The 13,388-nt window shown below is 40.9% G+C and overlaps 1 protein-coding gene and 1 long non-coding RNA gene across 11 annotated transcripts in view; one reads left to right on the top strand and one right to left on the bottom strand.

Annotated features, from left to right (window-relative positions):
• Positions 1-13,388, bottom strand: part of CD86 (CD86 molecule) — a 90,451-nt gene that overhangs the window by 7,868 nt on the left and 69,195 nt on the right. For 6 of the 7 annotated variants that reach the window (XM_049105332.1, XM_025475615.3, XM_049105334.1 and 3 more), the window contains 3 exons: positions 9,759-10,094; positions 7,147-7,449; positions 4,305-4,451 (listed from right to left, as the gene is read on the bottom strand). In XM_049105332.1, the coding sequence (XP_048961289.1) occupies positions 4,305-4,451; positions 7,147-7,449; positions 9,759-10,094 (786 nt within the window). The remainder of the gene's footprint in view (positions 1-4,304; positions 4,452-7,146; positions 7,450-9,758; positions 10,095-13,388) is intronic. The other variant, XM_049105335.1, reaches the window with a different exon arrangement.
• LOC112677376 (uncharacterized) overlaps positions 1-13,388 on the top strand; it is a 56,186-nt gene that overhangs the window by 30,041 nt on the left and 12,757 nt on the right. For 2 of the 4 annotated variants that reach the window (XR_003147009.2, XR_003147008.2), the window contains exon 1: positions 7,791-7,927. The exons of 1 other annotated variant lie outside the window; for it this stretch is intronic. This is a non-coding gene — a long non-coding RNA (uncharacterized LOC112677376). Of the gene's footprint in view, positions 1-7,790; positions 7,928-13,388 lie in introns of those variants that run through there. One more of the 4 variants, XR_003147010.2, reaches the window with a different exon arrangement.

Here is a 13,388-nt window from a genome sequence, read left to right as displayed (position 1 = left end):
GCTTACTGAAGGATTTTGGTATATGTCCTTTGTCAGATTGAGGAAGTTCCTCTATATTCCTATTTTTATGAGAATTTTTCTTTCTTTTTAAAATTATGAGTATCAATTTTGCCAAATACCTTTTTGTATCCACTGACATGATTACATGTTTTTTCTCTTTGGATGGTCAATAATGTGAATTTTATTGCTTGATTTCTGTATATTGAACCTATCTCATATTCCCAGAATAAACCCCACTTGATCGTGATGTATCATACTTTTAATAGATTGCTAAATGGTAGTTGGTAATTTTTTTTTTTTTTTTTTATGATAGTCACACAGAGAGAGAGAGAGGCAGAGACATAGGCAGAGGGAGAAGCAGGCTCCATGCACCGGAAGCCTGACGTGGGATTCGATCCCGGGTCTCCAGGATCGCGCCCTGGGCCAAAGGCAGGCGCTAAACCGCTGAGCCACCCAGGGATCTCAAGTTGGTAATTTTTTAAAGGATTTTGCCATCTATTTTCACAAAATATATGTGTAGTGTCCTTTTCTTGTAATGTCTTTTTCCAGTTTTAGTATCAGGGCTCCCCTACTTTTAGAGCAACTTGGAAACTGACTCCAGGCAGTAAGTTGGGGGCAATCATAGGGCTTACCTCATCTTTTCCCTTCTTTCAGGGACTAGTTCTCTATAGCTTATTGTCCAATGTCTGAAAACAGTTGTTTCATATTTTTATCTGATTTCTAGTTGTTTACAGTAGGAAGGAAATTCCTGTAGCAGTTAATCCTTCATAGGAGGAAGAAATTTATGTCTTCTATATAATTTTTAAAGAGCCTTAACTGTTGCAAAACTCAGTCTTATTTCCTTACATCTTCTCATATAATCTTCATGCATTGAGATGCCCTTTGGAGCCACAGTTAAATGCGATCTTTGTACCGTATGGCAGCTCTTCAGCTATTTGAAGGGAACACTTTTCTCCTCCCCAGCACTTCATTTCTGGCTAAGCATTCTCAGTTACTTGAACTAATTTGACTAAGCTTCTAGACACTTTATAAATCTGATTAGGTTCTATTTTTTCAAAGTTTTTTTAAAAATGTTTATTTATAACTGAATATAGTATTTCAGATGTCTGTAGACCAACATAGAATATTTATGTTGTCCTTTCATCCCCATGACAAAATCATCACCATTTAAAAAAAAAAAAAGTTTCTATTTTAAAATGAAAGCAGACAATAAAAAGGCAGATTCTAAACTTGTGGATTTGATTACAAATTTAGCATTTTGAAGGCCAGGTGTGATGATATCATCAACTTTCAGTTTTTACATCCTGGGAAGATTTCTGTCTAAATTGTGGTTAAAATTATTTATTTCAGAAAAGATACTTGCCCTTTAAGAAATCATTCCTGAAAGAGCCGAGACTCACTCAGGTTTGGTGGAGGGCGACAAACTGTAAAAACTGTTAGTTGCTAGGGCTCTATTATATACAGATTTCAGTCACAGAAGACCTAAATGAGGAAGTACAACTTCAGGAGGAGCTATTTTAGTCTCTCTCCCTGATGGGTAAGCTGATAGGGTAACTTCTGATTGGGAAAAGACTGTTAATTCAAGGTTACAATTTCTCATGCCTAATCTGCCCTATTTGACAAATCAAGAAAGAGAAGAGAGATTAGAAACCAGTTAGAATAACTGTGGCATTTCCCTTTTATTCATTTAACAGCCTTAACAGAGTAAATGTGGATGGTTGGGGTATAGGAAAACTATAATTACCGAACACACACTGGAAAAGACTTTCAATGCCAAGGTAGTTAGTTTGAAGCTGAGAAACTAATTAATATTGGACTAGGAGGAAGATCCATGTTTGGAGGCATTCCAATTGGTGTCAGTAAGCTTGTGTCTCTGTGGATGGGTCATGACTGCTTCCATGTCTGTTTGTCAGCAGAATCTAGTTCCTTGTGGTTGTATGACTGAGATCCCCATTTCCTAGCCGGCTCTCAGCTGAGGGCCAGTTGCAGATTCTAGAGACCCCTCACATTCCTTGTCTCATGGCCCCTTCCTCCATCTTCAAAGCTAGAGATGGTGAGTTAACCCTGTCTCAAGATTTGGATCTCTCCTTCCATTTTATCTCTCTAACCCAGCCTGGGAAATGTTCTCTGACTCATGTGATTAGATTGGGCCCATCAGGGTAATCTAGGATAATCCCATCATTTTGAAGACAGTACCTTAAGTACATATGCAAAGTCCCTTTTGCCATGTGAGATCATTTATCATAGGTTCCGTAAATAGGAGATGGACATCTTACCGGAGGGCACTATTCAGTCTATCACATAGACAATGCCAAAAGTTTCCACAAAGCAAGTACAGACACTGCTGAATTGCAGAACCCAAATTTACAAACATGTCTACATGACATAGTTACTTGGTATATCTTCCTCCTCCAGTGATATCAAGACTCTTCTCTTTGACCAAACTCACTAGCACAGGTGACTGTCTACCAAACCTTTCCTAGCAATAATATTCTTTATCACATTCTTGGGGGGAGGAGGTCATATATGTGCTATACTCTCTTACTATATTCCCTTTTACCCCTCATAGCTCAATATGACCATTTCATATGCATACACACAGCTTCTTGAACTCCCTTTCAGCTTCTTCCATGTGTATACACGTATCCTCTTTAACTCTTTTATCTAGTCCCCTGAATTTTTCTGATTGCCTCTTGGGGGAAGAAACATTCTTACTCCCTTTTTCTCCATCTCTTGTTCTTTGTTTCATTTATAAGCTAATCATCCCAGTATGAAAGCAAATTTAGAAAACAGCTTATTTCCAGGCTGAAGGCTGCTTCTGCACATTTAGCTAATTCTAAATGGCAATGAGATTAAAAGACTCAAAATTCTCACCTTGAAAAGTCAAAGCTTTGATAAACATGATATATCTGTACATCTCGCCCTGTGCTCTAAATTTTACACTTTTATATCACAGAAATCTATTATTATATCAGCACACCCCATGCTTTGGCAGTTTGAATATGACTCTACCATAGGCTTGTATTCATTTATTGAAATTGGATAATCACTCCCCAGTTGCCTGTTTTTAAAATACAGTAGGATGAAATGAGTAACTGCTAATGTCATCCATCTATTTTCTAGTGGATCCTAAAAGTAGTCCACTAACATTTAAAAAAAGATGCTGATCAGAAGCATTACTCATCTGGTGTTTTTTACCAAAGTGAGTAAGAAGGTTACCTTAATTATTAGCACCAACCAGACTTCTACTACAGGCATTACTGAGATAAAGTCCAAACTCACCTTGCAACTTTGCCCAAACAAGCCCAAAGAACAAAGAGGCATAAGATTATTATAAAATCAGGAACCTCTTTGTCCCTCACTAAGCACAGTGCCATTTTTACAAAAGCCAATGAGGAGGCTGCTCAGTGCAGTGCGGTTTACAACAGCAAAACAACGGTAACAAGCAAAATGTTCTACAATGTGGAGTTAGTTAAATAAATTAAGATGTATCCACAAAATGGAGTATCTCACAGCCTCTTAAAATAATGCTATAGGATGATACTTAATGACCCTGAAATTTTTCTCGCTATGTTTAGTACAAATAAATTAGAAAACAGTATATGTGATATTATCTAAACTGTGAAAAACAGTCCATATGATATTATTCCTTATGGAAAATAACATATATTCCAGAAAAATCTGGAGGATATACTCTAAAATATTGTCTGTATAACCATTTCTCTCTTACTAGTAGAACTATAGATAATTTTTTATCATATTTGGTAATGGGTATGTAATACTTGGTAATCAATAAAAGTTAATATTATTTTTAAAAAGTCAATAGGGAACAATTCATCCCACTTTTTTTTTTTCCTGAGAAACCTAGACTTTCTTTTAAAGATGAGAAAGTGAATCTTATGGTCATCTAATCCTCCTCTCCCACCACCAAGCTTCCCTACTTGCCCTACTTGAACACTGCCAGGTCCACAGTCATTAACATTTAGAAGTCTTGTCACAATTTTACTTCATTGAATTTTCACAGTAACCTCATGAAGTGGGGTAGTTAAAGCAAGGAATAATCAGCTTTGTCTGGAAACCTGAAGTACGTTTATAGAACTTAGGTTAGAAATGTTGCCTCTCCTAGAAATCCAGAGCAATGTTGAGTCCATCTATATGGGCTCCAAACTCTTGAGGGAAAACCTTCTCCTCCAACCACTCCCTGACTTTTTGCTAATCTGAGTTCAGCCAATGAGCTTCAGAAGGCAGCTGACAGGAGGTAGCTGCGAAATGGCAATCTGCAGAGAGGACAAGCACTGACTCACCACATTCATGAGAGGGGCCAGGCTGCTTCTTCTTCCTTTTCCTTAGTGTTAGAAAGAACACCATCCCACACAAAATGACCAACATTACAAGCAGAGCCGCAATCCAGAGGATGTGGTCTCCATCAGGGGTGGGTTTCGTATGTGCATCTAGAAATGACCATAAGTTTCCAATCAGCCAGGAAAATTAATTATAAAAGGCTTATAATTACTATTGTCTTCATTTACAAATCAGCATCTCCCCAGGGCTCTACTGCCAGAGGAGCCTGAAATCTGCAATATGAGGCCATAGAAAGACCCAGGCTTAGGGCCTTAACAGCTTAGAATGAAACCAGTGCTTCTGGCCAAATGCCTGGACTAAGCTGCCTTCCCTTCCCAGAGGTTGGGATGACAATGATCATGATCTAGAAGAAGAAAGTCAACCTGGCCCTTGTTTTCTGCCTATGGGTGTGGTACCCATGCTGGAGCTTTGAATGTGTAGTCATCTGTGCAACACCCTGTTTCCTCGGCCCATGTCCTGGGCCATGACCTCAGCCTGGGGTCCTGAAGTTTCCCCTGTAATAATTTCTCCATCCACTATCATCTCTAGATCAGGCTCCAGACATACCTCATTTGGACAAATATCACAGCCTTCTAATTCCAGTTTTGCTTGTTTGTTTGTCTGAGGTCACAGTGGAAGAGGCAAGGCTTTCACAAGGTACCACCTACTAGAAAATCTTTGTTATCTCTTCTTGCCCGGAGGAATCACGATTAGGATCAGCTCCTGGGAAGTCAAGACTTTCTTCCTTGCATGGGGACTTCTAAGTTTCCGGGAAGTTGAAAAACAGATTTTTTGGGGGGAAAGCTTAGAACTGAGTGGCCCATTTTATAGACATTTATGGGAATAATTCTGATAGTTAATCTCAAATTACAGGAAAAGAGTACCAGCTGACCTATTAGTTTAGCTGCAATTTGTGGACACATGTCCCCATTCCTGGGATATTAAGAAAAGGAGTTGCTGCATTTGCAGGTGTATTCAACACCTTTTGAATCTGTCCCCATTTTGTCCCAACTGAGCCTGTTTGGCATTCCTAGTAAAAGGAGGATTATATTTGATAACGTGGAGACTGCTGCTACCTTTGGACATCCAAAAATATTCCGTGATTCAGGGTCTATGCTATCTCTGGTAAAGCCATAGAACAAAGATACAGAGAGCCAAGGCCCTGGCTTCCTGAGGTAGTTGGAGCTGAAATGTTTCTGAAGATGGTGGTGGCTGGGAAGGTTTGGGCAGTAGTTAAGAGACAGCAGAAAGGTGAGCCATGATGAAACTGCAGGGATGGCAAGGCCAGATTATAGACTGTGGGAGCCATGGCAGAGGAAGCCACGACAGAAGGCCCCAAGGCAAGTCACTGGTGTTACTGGCTCCAGACAGGTGCTGAACCTCAGGGATAGCTTGAGAGAGGCTTCTACTAGGCCAAGCCCTCTCAGTAGGAGCAACCAGGACAGGCTGTATGGCCTACCTACTTACTGGGCTCTCAGAGGCAGAGATGTCTTAGCAAAAGGAAATCAGTACCAAGAGAAGGGATTGACACGCTGGTAAAGCTTACTGCTAGGGATTGGCTCCAGGGGCTGTCCAAAAGAATGCATCCATAGGCCAAGTTATGTTTGAACAATGAGACACCAAGAGAAAGGAAGCAGCAAAGTTAGGGGATGAAGCAAGGAGTTGGATGGATGCCTTAGGAGAGAGAAACCAAACGGCCAGAATTGGAGAAGGGGCCAAGGTTAGCAGAAGGCAGATGTGTGGGAAGAGAGGGGCCAGGATCAGAAGAAGCAGTGATAGTGGCCGTGCGGGTACAGGATGCCTTTATTCCAGGAGAGAATCTTGCAATTATTGCTCTTCAAAAGTGAGGTTGCAAATATGGATGCCCTTCCTCCAGGGCAAAGCCAGGACTTCAAAATGTCCTGCTTCTATTAGCAGACACTGCTTAGTTTTGTCCCTTTCCTCCAGCTGGACTGGACCCTATACTACGCACTGTCAACATGCCCCGAGAATTTCTGCTTCTTAGTCTTTGCTTGACACCTGTGCCCATATCAAATACTGTTAATTGATTTTGGTCCTCTCACCTTCTAAGCCTGGATGCGTCTGAGAATTTTTCTTTCTGTTCAGGAAACCACAAGTCTGATACCTGTCAGCTCTTCAACCATACTTTTAAAGTTCAGTTATCTTTTATGGCGTTTTAAGGTCCCATTTCCTTTAGGAAGACTTCCCTGGCCCTCAAGGAACCTATCTACCTCCAAATATCTATAAAACTGATTTTCAGTCACTCCTGTTTTTAAATTTAGTTGCATATTTCCGTGGGATGTGGTTTAGATTGCAATTCAGTCTTTTTAAAAATCCAGTTTTCCATGTGTGTACATCATGGAGTTCTGATTCTATTGGAAAGTCCTTGAGGGCAGAGAGCATGTCTTATACATTTTAGATTTCACACCTGAAGCCAACAACATCTAGAAAAGTTCTGTACTTAGAGCATGTACTGTATGTATATATGTATGTATGTATGATGACGACGACGGTGTGTGTGTGTGTGTGTGTGTGTGTGTGAATCTTCTATCCAAAGGTAGTCCAAAAGACTGGGTCAGTTTCAGGGCTAAGAGCATACTTTCTCAAGTGCAGCGTTATGTTCATAGTCTCCAGGACCCTATAGCACTCAGATGAAGAGAGGAGCCCTCCATCTAGTTCATTCCTAATAGTACCACAAAAATGGCCCTGTTTGAAGCTCCCTAGTAAGCAGGGCACACTGAATGATCTTCCTCAACCATTAGGGTAATATCTGACGAAAGAAATAGTCTTGGGAAGCGGCTTTACCTATATTATAAGGTAGGGAGGGAAGCTTCATTGACTCAAGTTGCAGGACACAGAAGATGCTCACATTGCTTGCTTCAGGGACTGAGAAGGACAAGCTGATAGAAACGTTGTAGAGTTCTGTGACATTATTTTGAGATTTCTTCATGACAGTATCATACTTAGTACTTGAATTCTCGGTTTTTACCAAAAAATACATCTCCTTGGGTTCTGGGTAACCTTGTATGGATGAGCAGGTCAAATTTATGATGCCAGAATTTTCTGTTCTATTAGAAGTTACCATTATTTCAGGTTGACTGAAGTTAGCTGAAAGCAGAATAAAGATACAAAAAAAAAAAAAAAAAAGAAATCAGTGTAAATTTAAATGTATCTAAAGAGAACTGTAAATATCTGGCTCTGATCTGGAAACTTACTGGGGGCACTTGGGAGCCTCTCAGTGTCTAAACTGTGGGCCTCAGCCCATGGTGAGAGCCACATAATGACCCCACATTTATTTTTCAAGAATGGAGCTTGGGCCATGCTTACTTCCTGCTTACCCAAATCAGGGAGGAGGGGGTGCTCTCTGGGTGACAGGAGGGCTGAAGTTGAGTCACCAAAGATTCACAATGAGGCCATTGTTCTGAGGAGTGGAGTCTTGGGACGGAGAAGCGGTCTGACTTTAGAACCCAGCTGTCTCGTGGGGTATGTTCCAACTTGCCAGACTAAGGAAGCAGAAAGGGACTGATACCAACAGAGTTCATTGTGCTGGCATGCTCTGGGCCATATCTTCTAGAAACCCAAGCAGGTTTGTGGAGGGTGAGGTTATTTGGGGTTTAGAAGTTCAGAATATTGGTTTTGGGAATGACTGTCAAACTTTCTTCATCATATACTGTAAGATGAAGGCCAAACCCAGCCATTTTCAGGGAAAATGTATGAGCTTGGTAAACCCAGAGCTGCTCTCGCCTTGGTCTGGCATTCAGATTTTGATGTCTGTCAAGGACCACTGGCCCCTTCTGCTAGCCAAATCCCCTGTTATTCTTCTATAGTTGATGGGTAGTTTTCAGGTTCTACATACTAATTTATAATTTACTTTATTGCCTCTAAAACAAGTGATTTGCATGTCATCTTTCTAAGTTTTGCTGTATCAACATGCTACCTAAGTACTCTGCTTATACTTCATGTGGTCTGTAGAAGGTGGATTGTCAGGGTGCTACTTTGGCCTCCTTAGCAATATCTGTGAAATCACAGGTTGGCTAAGTTAGTTATTGCTTTTCCTAATACATTAAAACAAGCATAAAATTGTTAAAATAAAAAAATGATCATGTCCCACCTAAACATACCATGTTCCTCAGTGGTATCTGGCCCTACCTTGAAAACACTTATTTATCACTTGCTAAAATGTTCCAAAAGTCCTGCAGCCTATGTTGAGTCACAAAAGGCTTAAAGGGACGGCTCCTCATTCTATTTCTACTTTTGCCTTTGCTTTACTTCATGGTTTCAGAATCATTGTTGATCTGCCTTTTACAGTTTCATCAAAAGTTAACCTGAACCTGGTAATCCCACACCTGGGTATCTGCCTTAGGGAAATGAAAATTTATGTTCACCCAAAAACTTGTACATGTTTACAGCAGCTATTTATAATAGCACCAAACTGAAAAAAATCCCAATGTCTTTCCATGGGTTGAGTGGATAAAATAGAATGATCCTCAGTAATAACAAGGAACAGGCTTTTGATACATGGGACAACTGAGATAAATCCCAAAGGCATTATGTTGAATAAAAGAAGCCAGTCTTAAAGGTTACATACATTTATGTGGTGTTCTCAAAAAGATGAAGGCTGTAGAATGTAAAACAGGGGTTGTGGGTACGGAGAAGGTATCATTATAAAGCAACAGTGTGAGGAAATTTTTTTAGGATGATGGAAATGTTTTGTGCCCTATTTATAGTGGTGGTTACATAAATCTATACATATTTTTAAATTAACAGAATTGTGCATCAAAATAAAAATAACTAATTTTACTGCATTCTAATAAAAAAAAGTCTGTAGTGGTATTTAGGCTTTTCAAGGCCTGGAAAAAAAGAGGAGCTGATTTGTCAGTCTGAGGATTATGTGCACTGGGTTATTTCCGTTCCGTCTACGGGGCTCTTGGTTGGGCAGCAAACCACTCATAAGTGACCTCCAGGAGGCTGAAGGAAAAACCCAAATTAATCAGCTGTCACCTTTGGTAGGAGCTCTAGGCAAAGACTTAGTGGGTGAGAAATCTTGGACCAAAGGAAAAAAATGAATGTAAAAAAGATCTGAAGCCTGAATAGTTATGTGAACTTAATAATGGCCCAATTACCCATGGTTTTCCCTTAGCTACTTTAACTTTGTTCAGTTAGCTCTAGTTTTTCCCCAAAGCAGATTCTTATCCTTCAAAAGCAAACCATAACAAATACGAAGGATTTTCAGTTTCCTATCATCAAACTCTGCATTCCTTTCAAACAGACTTCCCCAAAATGGCTGTCTCCTGCCTTCTCTACCCGCACCATCCCCAACCCCCAACTCCTCGACCCGCGCCTCCCCCCAGATATCTCTGCTCTTTGCAGTCTCATCTGAGAAGGTCAAGGATCTGAATGTGCCATTGACTACATACCAAGCACTGATAGGTCAGAATTCATCTGGTGCATGGGAACGAGTCCTTTGGGCCCTTTATGATGAACGAAACATTGATACAAGCCCTTGTCCTTGATCTGAATATTATGGAGTCTCAGGGTCCAATTGTCTTTGTCAAAGCTTGTGCGGCCCTTATACTTGCGATGAACATTTTGAGGGTTCTCTTTGCCTCTGTATAGCTCGTACAGAACCAGCTTATCCTGGTCCTGCCAAAACACTACCAACTCATCCAGGCTTATGTTTTGAGAATTTGTAAAATGGCATGGCAGTTCTCCAGTCTTGTTGAAATATGCTTGACTCTTCATGGAAGCAGCACCTAAAAAAGAAAAGGTAGAGATACAGGAGGGAGAAACAAGAAGGAAGAAGAAAAAAAAACCAACTCCATTTCTCTTTATACAATACCCAGATGCTATCTTATCAGTAATGATGCTGAAGAACTAGGTGTTAAACCCTGGAATGTGCATACATACTGGCATCTGGAGAATGGGACTTTTGTCTTCACTCCACTGCTAGCTAAATGTGGGCCTTGTGCAAACTGCAGCCACTACAGGCTCACTTTCCCTATCAGTTTAATGAAGGGGTAGACTAAGTGTTCTAAGAATTTTTCTAATACCGCGGTTCTGTGAATTTAAACCCCAGAACGGGAAAAGCCAGCAGACTTAGACAACACATTAGCCATCTGTGAACTTTCCTATACCTTGAATACTGATTCTCCTCACTGTAGCTGTTACAAGATCCATTACTTCTACACCATCACCAAAACCTCACCCTTTGCCTCCTTATCCCCTTATTCTTTGGCCTGCTACAGTGAAAAGATTTCTTTTTTTTTTTTTTTTAGTGAAAAGATTTCTGATAATGGTAACAAATTTGATATCCCCCTTTCATTATGCTGGGTATCACATTGAGTAAGATCTCTGAAATTCAAAGAGTTCCCCTTATAGAGCTTTCCTCTTGAATGCTGCTTCTATGGCCAGCTTGCCCAAGGATGTAAAACAGTTTGAAGATGACACAGTCAACCAAAGCCTCTATTTTCAGTGACCTGGCTAAGCTCTTTCTGGGATCAGAAGGAGAACTGGGCCAATATGATGGTTGTTTTGGGATTGTGGTGGTCAGAGACCATTTAAGGTACATGAATGAGATGCTGGAAATGAATCATAGATGGGAAGGTGAGGATGTACTTTTGGAGTATTGGGGAAACCCCAGGTATGAGAAACTTGCTCTTCCCAGTATGCACTGCCGCTGGAAATTTTTACAACCCCGGAGGACATGCTGGGAGAGTTCAGAGAAAGACTTTCACCCCTGAGGACATACTGAAGTTTGTGGAAGAGATGTGTACCACCTAACTCCTTAAATGGGATCAGTTATCGGGGCTTTTGTAGGATGTATTCTGGGTCACAAAATTACTTGAGGGTTGGCCAAGAAATTAAGTAGTAGTGAGTAAGAAGTGCAGGGTTAGTGGGAAATACTGTTTCTTAGTTCATACAAAGTTAAATGCGGCCCTGGGGAGAATATTAGGGTGGGTTTTGAATAAAGCTTCATCATTCAAGACTTCAGTGGAGAGTCTTTGACATTAAGGGGGAAAGGGGAGGTAGGTTGGTAACAGAGATGAGAGGAGTTTCCTTTGAGGTGTTCTTTGAGGGAGGTGGGAGAAATTAAATTGATTTGGTCAATGGGTTTCTCTTCTAAGAGGGAGTAGGACCAAGTAACAGTGACATGCACTTGGCAAAACTGAACTGTCCACGATGTGGCCCAGTGAGAACACATAATCAAGGGGGTTGGCGGTGGTCTTGAAATCTAAGGGAAGAGGACTCCAGGCACCTGTGACAGTCAACACAAGTTCAAATCACTGCCTATTGCATTGGTGCTCATTAGAGCCTGTGAAGCGCTTGGCAGGTATACAATGCGGCAAATGTACAGGATGTGTCCCTGTACATATCGGAGGGTGGTGGGAAAATTCACCTGATTACCTGGAACTGTGAAAGGGGAACCTAAGGAACATTCACTGTGTTCAGCAATTGCCTTACAAGGCAATCCTGGGGCTCCTGCTACTTCATTGCTAAATTCTGAATGGTAACGTAAGAGTGCCACCTGCTGTGAAAGCTTCTAGTAGCTGTATCTCTGGGGAAACTCATTCTGGCTTTATCACTAATTTGCCATATAAATAGGGAGGATGACCTAAGGGAGAAACCAAACTCATAGTTGAAAATTATGCCAGTTAATGGTCAATGTTATGTTATTGTTTAGTGGACGATTACACCTTCTGGGCTGGAAATGACTTGACCTTTGGCTTCTTCTGTCTTCTTGATTTATGACTGTTTCTCTGTAGAGCCTCACAATATATTCTCTCCTTCCCACCCACTCTTTCCAAGAACAGACCAGTCTAAACTCTCTAAGGTCCCACCTCCCAAAGATTAGAAGGGCTTTCCTTACACCCATTCTCACTGCCCCACTCCTCACCTACCAATCAAAAGTGTGGTCTCTGTTCTAAAGGCAAGGACATCACTAGGGGGCTGGTCAGAACTGTGGAATCTCTACCCCCACCCCCACCACACCTCTGAGTCAGAATTTGCATTTTAAGGATAGCTCAGCTTCAGAAGCTATAAGAGGGGATCTCTGCTGGCAGTCTCCAGAGTAGAACAGAGAAGGTAATGATAGGAAAAATTTGTTCCTATCTATCCCTCCTCCTTCTCCCCTCATTCTGGGGTGGAAATCACTCTGAGGTCCATTTTGAGTGGAACTGAAAATATTTCACAATTTATACTCTATAGTTCCTCACCAACCACTTTCTTCCATGACATCACTCAGAGCTATACTTGGTAGACATGCTAATTCTCTCTCTGATGATATGAGGAAGATTTAGCTCAAAGTCTATTTTTCCTAAGCAGTTTCAGGCCTCCCTGTTATGATTCCACATCTTAGGTCGCCCAGCTACTGGTTCCACTGGGACTCCATGGGTAGGTACACATTGAAATTCTCTCCTTGGCCTTGGAGATATACTTACTATCTCCAGTACTTGGGTAATAAAAAAGGCCTGGATCTATTTATAACAGGTTGCTGTGATCAGGTCAGGAGTTTGGCATTTAAGAATCCATCTAGACACCTCCCTAATCAGGTAGAAAAGTTTGTTCCTTAGCAATATACTGTTTGAATGTTATACAAAACCTGTAGTCTTCTAACTTTGTGAGATCTCTGACTATACCTGGGACTTCAGTCTTCCCTGGCCACTACCCCAAATGCATGTCTTATACATTCAAGAACCATCTTTTTCTTATGTTACTATGGTTATCTGTACTCATAAATTTTTCCTCATTTACTAAACTTCCTTCAAAGCTAGACCTTCTGGAAATCTCATTCCATTGTAATAAACTCCTCTACATCTTCAACCTCTCCATCAAATGTTGCCTCCAAGGTTATGCTTTTATTGAAATCTGGCCCTACCTAAAGGACACCACTCGTCCTCAGTCAGTGCTTGTTGTAGCACACTTCACAGGGATTTAAGCAACAACATCCCTTCCATTTTGATGTGCCCACCTCTCTCACTGCTGTTAGCTACTAATCATTTTTCATTACTTCTTTATTCATTGAGGATTTTTGGCAGTAGATGTAAGGT

Source organism: Canis lupus, chromosome 33 (assembly GCF_003254725.2).
Source record: "Canis lupus dingo isolate Sandy chromosome 33, ASM325472v2, whole genome shotgun sequence".
In the NCBI taxonomy this organism is placed as follows: domain Eukaryota; kingdom Metazoa; phylum Chordata; class Mammalia; order Carnivora; family Canidae; genus Canis; species Canis lupus.
The sequence above is the reverse complement of the archived record's forward strand: the minus strand, read 5'-3'. Positions and strand labels throughout refer to the sequence as shown.